Source organism: Oncorhynchus kisutch, linkage group LG1 (genome assembly GCF_002021735.2).
Source record: "Oncorhynchus kisutch isolate 150728-3 linkage group LG1, Okis_V2, whole genome shotgun sequence".
In the NCBI taxonomy this organism is placed as follows: domain Eukaryota; kingdom Metazoa; phylum Chordata; class Actinopteri; order Salmoniformes; family Salmonidae; genus Oncorhynchus; species Oncorhynchus kisutch.
Window position 1 is genome coordinate 37,411,987 of NC_034174.2, and position 7,500 is coordinate 37,419,486.

The 7,500-nt window shown below is 45.2% G+C and overlaps 1 protein-coding gene across 4 annotated transcripts in view; it reads right to left on the reverse strand.

The window, feature by feature from the left end:
* LOC109895151 (low-density lipoprotein receptor-related protein 1) overlaps positions 1-7,500 on the reverse strand; it is a 185,014-nt gene that overhangs the window by 85,769 nt on the left and 91,745 nt on the right. For all 4 annotated transcript variants that reach the window (XM_031823106.1, XM_031823091.1, XM_031823099.1 and 1 more), the window contains exon 7: positions 990-1,152. In XM_031823106.1, the coding sequence (XP_031678966.1) occupies positions 990-1,152 (163 nt within the window). The remainder of the gene's footprint in view (positions 1-989; positions 1,153-7,500) is intronic.

Consider the following 7,500-nt stretch of genomic DNA (forward strand, 5'->3'; position numbering starts at 1 on the left):
GTCAGACTGCTCTATCAAATCATAGACTTAATTATAATAACACAGAAATACGAGCCTTTTGTCATTAATATGGTCGAATCCGGAAACTATCATTTCGAAAACAAAATGTTTATTATTAATCGCATATACCCTGACTCTGCGTGCAATGAACGCAAGAGAAGTGACACAATTTCACCTGGTTAATATTGCCTGCTAACCTGGATTTCTTTTAGCTAAATATGCACGTTTAAAAATATATACTTGTGTATTGATTTTAAGAAAGGCATTGATGTTTGTGGTTAGGTACACGTTGGAGCACCGCATCGATTATATGCAAGGCAGGACACGCTAGATAAACTAGTAATATCATCAACCATGTGTAGTTAACTAGTGATTATGATTGATTGACTGTTTTCATAAGATAAGTTTAATGCTAGCTAGCAACTTACCGTGGCTTCTTACTGCATTCGCGTAACAGGTAGGCTTCTCGTGGAGTGCAATGACAGGCAGGTGGTTAGAGCGTTGGACTAACGTTAGTTAACTGTAAGGTTGCAAGATTGAATCCCGGAGCTGACAAGGTAAAAATCTGTCATTCTGCCCCAGAACAAGGCAGTTAACCCACTGTTCCTAGGCCGTCATTGAAAATAAGAATGTGTTCTTAACTGACTTGCCTAGTTAAATAAAAGGTGTAAAAAATATATATATATTTTTTTAATCTTTTTTTTATTTTTTACCTTTATTTAACTAGGCATGTCAGTTAAGAACAAATTCTTATTTTCAATGACCACTAGGCTACGCTGCCGCCCCTGCCAAATCTATTTTCAAAAATACTGATTTCCGATTGTTAAGAAAACTTGAAATCGGCCCTAATTAATCGGACGTTCCGATTAATCGGTCGACTTCTAGTGGTGATGGATTGGTATAAGATACATAACATAAAAGACAAAACACGGACGCATAAGCAGTCTGGGGGCGTGCGACTGTGCGTGCGACTGAGAGTGTGTCCTCACCCCATAGTGGGGTCCAGGGCGATGCCCTTGGGGTTGTACAGCTCCTGGTCCAGCAGGGTGACACACGTCTGACCGTCCTTGTCACACACAAAGATCCGGTCGTCCACGTCATCCACAAAGTAGAAGTTTCCTGTCAGCCAGTCAATAGCCATCTGCTCCACATCTGGACAGCAGAGAGAGAAAGATAGAGTGAAATAGAGAGAGAGATGAGTGGAAAGAGGGAAAGGAGTAGGGGAGATACAGAGAGAGAAGAGGAAGGGGGGCAAGAGAGAAAGGAAAAGGGAGGGAGAAAATAAAAATTGACGGAAAAGAGGAGACATAAATAGATTAGAAACAAAGAAAATACTTTACATGTCGACTGATACATCTTCATTGACCTGTTCTCTCACTCAGGCTCGGTCTGTGGGCACCTGCACGCTGTATGATCTAATGATCTTGTACAGTTTAGTAATGTGGTAAAGGAAATGGTGGAGTGAGACATTGAGGTAATGGTAGGGAGCTCCATCATGACTTGATAGATATGGATATAGTCACTGGGACTAACTGTCCTGCTATGCCTGGCTTTCTGTCTGTCTCTGTCTCACTGCTAGCTATGTAAACATTCCATTATGCACTCATTGCTGATGTTTCTAAATCTACAGCACATTAACCTGGCACCGTATTGTGTGTGTGTGTGTGTGTGTGTCTCCTCTACATACTGTATGTGCAGCAGAGTGGTGATGGAAGAGGGATACATATTAAGCTATAATATAACATGCAGCGTGGCAGAAAGCCTTGACACTCGCTTACAGAATGACACACACACACACACACACACACAGACTCACGCAGGTTGGTTGCCTAGAAAGCCTGGCAGCCTCTGTAATTCGGGTTATTCTTTGCAATTTCCCTGAATGTCAAAAGAGATGACCGTGACATTGGCAAATTAGACTTCCTCGAAGCAATGTTCCTGTCATTCACAGACAGACTCACTCTCTCTTACTCTCCTTCTTCCCAAGTCCACCAACAGTACGCAGAAGTTGCCCCAAATCACTGATACAGGTTCCGATTCTTCCTAAAAACCTGCTGATGGTTTGGCTTAGGATTTGAATATCTGATCCTAGATCTGTGGTTACGGGGCAACTTCTATCCCGGCACTCCAGTACTATTATACCCATTATATACCCCCTGCTTCACTGTGGCTGCGTTCGGTATTAGTTAGTTATCCAGTGGTTGTGTTATGGTCCTTTTTAATATGGTTGTTCCAGCTGGGAGAGGAGAGTGAGAATGTGGTTGTTAGAGTGGTAGAAATGGTACTGTGTAATCTCCAAATAAGACTGGTAGATTTTCCCATGGCCTGAGGATAGACTCAGCCCCACCCCTCCAAGAACTTCAAAGACCTGGACAAACACACAGGGCAGACGTGATCTCAGATACTACTATACGTGCTACATTGTGCTTGTCTGTTACAATAATATGAATAGAAAGAAGTGCAAACCCCATCCACCTGGCACTGTCCAGACTAAAGCAAATCCTCAGTGTTTCAACCCAAGTCTGACACACACACACATATGTTATGCCCCACCCCACTGAGACTTGAAGGGAAAATGCCCTGCTCCACCCAAATGCAGCACATACAGAGGGCAGAGGAGAGAGAAAGAGCAACACACACACACTCCCACTCCCTCCCACAGCAACCATAGACTGAGTGTTTGCCAGACTTACAGAAAGAGCCCCATTGTCAGAGTTGAAGGAAAAGGAGAGATGAGACACTGGGGAACACAGCGATACAGTCCCCTAAAATTGTAATATTAGAACTGGGTTTAAAAGTGTGTGGGTGTGTGTGTCTCTCTCACACTCTCTCTGAGGCAGGGGGCATTCCACAAGGTGCATTTTATTGAGCAGATACCCCAAGACACACACACGGTGTTGATTTAGGAGGGTCAAGGGGATAGTTTTCTCTAAAAGAGGAAAGAGTAGGATGAGGCAAATTCCATGGTCTAAGAGGGCAATAACAGTATGTCTAGTGAAAGCTTACCAGCTCATGGCCAATAAATCTAAATGGAATTCAAAAGGAGGTTTCATTGTTAAACACACACACACACACACACACACACACACTTTTCAATGTGATTGAATGGAGAGGGCAGGCAAAATGGATGACATTTTTGCACTTAAGAAAAATATATATTTTTAATTGACAGAGGGGGGAGATGAAGAGAGATTTTATAGTTACCATTAGGAAAACGTATTATGCAGCAGCAGCTGGCTTAGAGGAGGAGATTTGTAGTTTTTTTAAATACCTTTATTGTGCCAGTAGGAGAGGAGAGAAGGAGGTTTACGGGAATCAGGGGTCATATTCCCCATGGTGCTTTTTATTTTAACATGGAACCACGCTTAAACACTCCCAGCTGGCCGCCAGGCCGAACTACGTTGATTAAGGCATGGATAAAACAAAAGAGAAAAGAGGAAGAGGAGGAGTGGAGGAAGAATGGAGTGTGGTGGAGGAGGGTTGAGAAACACCCTAACAGTGTGCTCAACAGCTAAAAACAAAAGAGTAGAAGAAGTCCATTGCCTATCATTGTAACTGATAAACAGAAACTGACAGGGAAGCCAAATACTTTTTTTCCACCTTCCTCCCTCCCTCCCTTGCTCCCTCCCTCCCTCCCTTGCTCCCTCCCTCCCTCCCTTGCTCCCTCCCTCCCTTGCTCCCTCCCTCCCTTGCTCCCTCCCTCCCTTGCTCCCTCCCACTTCTCTCTTCTTCCTCCATGCATCATCACCCCATCCCTCCCCATCCTGTGTTTCCTTCCCTAGAAGAGAGGAAAAACAGTCTGCATTCATTTACTGCACTTCTGTCTGACCAAAATTGCACTATAAAAACAACACAACATAATTGAAAAAACAGACCACAGTGCCTTTTTCCTTTTTTTCTCTCCTCCAAATAGGTTGTTTACTCTGCTCAGCCCTCTGCACCTCAATCAGAGAGAGAGGACTAGATTTATATACAGGGAATTTGTGAGGGCGTATTTCTAACCTGCACTTGCTATTGGACTAATCAGAGCCACATCTACAGTGAGCTCCAAAAGTATTGGGACAGTGACAATTTGTTTCTGTTTTGGCACTTTGGATTGGAAATGATACAATGACTATGAGGTTAAAGTGCAGACTGTCCGCTTTAATCTGAGGGTATTATTATCATCCATATCGGTTGAACAGTTTTTTCGGTATATAGTCCCCCATTTTAGAGGAGCATAAGTATGGGGACAAATTCACTTATGTGTTTATTAAAAGGAGTCAAAAGTGTAGTATTTGGTCCCAAATTCCTAGCAAGCAATGATTACATCAAGCTTGTGACTCTACAAACTTGGATGCATTTTCTGTTTGTTTTGGTTGTGCTTCAGATGATTTTGTGCTCAATAGAAATGAAATGGTAAATAATGTATTTTGGAGTCACTTTTTTCTAAATAAGAATATATGTTTCTAAACACTTCTACATGAATGTGGATGCTACCACAGATAGTCCTGAATGCATCGTGATTAATGATGAGTGAGAAAGTTACAAATCTCACACCCCCAAGACATGCTAACCTCTTCCCATTACAATAACAGGGTAAGTTAGCATTTTTGGGGCAGTATGATATTTGTGCATCTAACTTTCTCCCCCTCCCTCCTCACATCCACCTTCCCATCCCCAAAGCCAATCTCCTGCATTCAAAACACTCCAGTCTTAAACACCATCTGGAGAACGCATCACACGATAAGGGAAACTCACACAAAAGAGAAAGCGGGCCAAAGGAGAAGGGAGAAAAGAACACGCTACTCCTAAACGTGGTACTGGTTAAGACCAGCCAGGGGCACGCACAGTCAGAGGGACAAGAAGAACTGAAGAAGAAGAGGGAGAGAAAAAAGACAGAGCAATGCCAATCATTTCAAAACAGTTTAAGGGGTGATTAGATGGGACATGGTGGGGGACGGGGGGAGCAAGACAGAGTATATACATATATATATATAAAGAACATCTTGTTGAATGTGGAGCGATGGGAGAGAGCAGCTAATAGGCCCCGATCATCCCCTTCCCCATTACTTTACCATAACCCCCTTCCACATAACCCCCTTCCCCATTACTTCCACATAACCCCCTTCCATAACCCCCTTCCATAACCCCCTTCCATAACCCCCTTCCATAACCCCCTTCCCCATAACCCCCTTCCCCACTACTTCCCCATAACCCCCTTCCCCACTACTTCCCCATAACCCCCTTCCCCATAACCCCCTTCCCCATAACCCCCTTCCCCATAACCCCCTTCCCCATAACCCCCTTCCCCATAACCCCCTTCCCCACTACTTCCCCATAACCCCCTTCCCCATAACCCCTTCCCCATAACCCCCTTCCCCATAACCCCCTTCCCCATAACCCCCTTCCCCATAACCCCCTTCCCCATAACCCCCTTCCCCATAACCCCCTTCCCCATAACCCCCTTCACCATTACTGATCACCCCTTTCACCATAACCCCCTTCCCCATTACTTCCCCATAACCCCCTTCCCCATTACGTCACCATAACCCCATTACTTCACCTTAACCCCATTACCTTCCCATTCCCCCATTCCCCATTACTTCCCCATAACCCCCTTCCCCATTATGTCACCATAACCCCATTACTTCCCCATAACCCCCTTCCCCATTACGTCACCATAACCCCCTTCCCCATTATGTCACCATAACCCCATTACTTCCCCATAACCCCCTTCCCCATTACCCCATTCCCCATTACTTCACCATAACCCCATTACCTCCCCATAACCACCTTCCCCATTACTTCCCCATAACCCCCTTCCCCATTGTCACCATAACCCCATTACTTCCCCATAACCCCCTTCCCCATTACATCACCATAACCCCCTTCCCCATTATGTCACCATAACCCCATTACTTCCCCATAACCCCCTTCCCCATTATGTCACCATAACCCCATTACTTCCCCTTCCCCATTACTTCAAAAAAACCTTCCCCATTACTTCCCCATAACCCCCTTCCCCATTACTTCCCAAAAAAAACCTTCCCCATTACTTCACCATAACCCCCTTCCCCATTACTTCACCATAACCCCCTTCCCCATTACTTCCCCATAACCCCATTACTTCCCCATAACCCCATTACCCCATTACTTCCCCATAACCCCCTTCCCCATTACGTCACCATAACCCCCTTCCCCATTATGTCACCATAACCCCATTACTTCCCCATAACCCCCTTCCCCATTACTTCCCCATAACCCCCTTCCCCATTATGTCACCATAACCCCATTACTTCCCCATAACCCCCTTCCCCATTACTTCAAAAAACCTTCCCCATAACCCCCTTCCCCATTACTTCCCAAAAAAAACCTTCCCCATTACTTCACCATAACCCCCTTCCCCATTACTTCACCATAACCCCATTACTTCCCCATAACCCCATAACCCCCTTCCCCATTATGTCACCATAACCCCATAACCCCCTTCCCCATAACCCCCTTCCCCATTATGTCACCATAACCCCCATAACTTCCTCATAACCCCCTTCCCCATAACCCCCTTCCCCATTATGTCACCATAACCCCATTACTTCCCCATAACCCCATAACCCCCTTCCCCATTATGTCACCATAACCCCATAACCCCCTTCCCCATAACCCCCTTCCCCATTATGTCACCATAACCCCCATAACTTCCTCATAACCCCCTTCCCCATAACCCCCTTCCCCATTATGTCACCATAACCCCATTACTTCCCCATAACCCCCTTCCCCATTACTTCACCATAACCCCCTTCCCCATTACTTTCCCATAACCCCATTACTTCCCCATAACCCCCTTCCCCATTACTTCCCCATAACCCCATTACTTCACCATAACCCCCTTCCCCATTACCCCATTACTTCCCCATAACCCCCTTCCCCATTACTTCACCATAACCCCATTACTTCACCATAACCCCCTTCCCCATTACCCCATTCCCCATTACTTCCCCATAACCCCCTTCCCCATTATGTCACCATAACCCCATTACTTCCCCATAACCCCCTTCCCCATTACTTCACCATAACCCCGACTGCTGCTTTACCATGGAATCCTTAAAACACTCAAGCTAATCAAACTGGCCTTAGAATCAATTCAACCATTAACATAAGGCTAGCTGACAGAGTTGGTAACACTATGATAGGTTTATTACGTAGTGCCAGCTCCATCCTACAGTACTTAGGATAGGTGACTGTACACACACACACACACACACACACACACACACACACACACACACACACACACACACACACAATTAATCCAATACAATGTACTAAAATACAGATATTTGGGTTTTCACAAACAGCCATTTTACATTTACATAGCTAGACATGGCTCAGACATTGGGGCCTCCTAGTATAGGTTATTACAAATCCCACACCCTTTCCAGTCAAGAGGAGACTGCTACACAGCCCTAATATTTTAACCCCCCCCCCCCCCCCCCAACTAAAGCTAGTGTACAGCTAGAC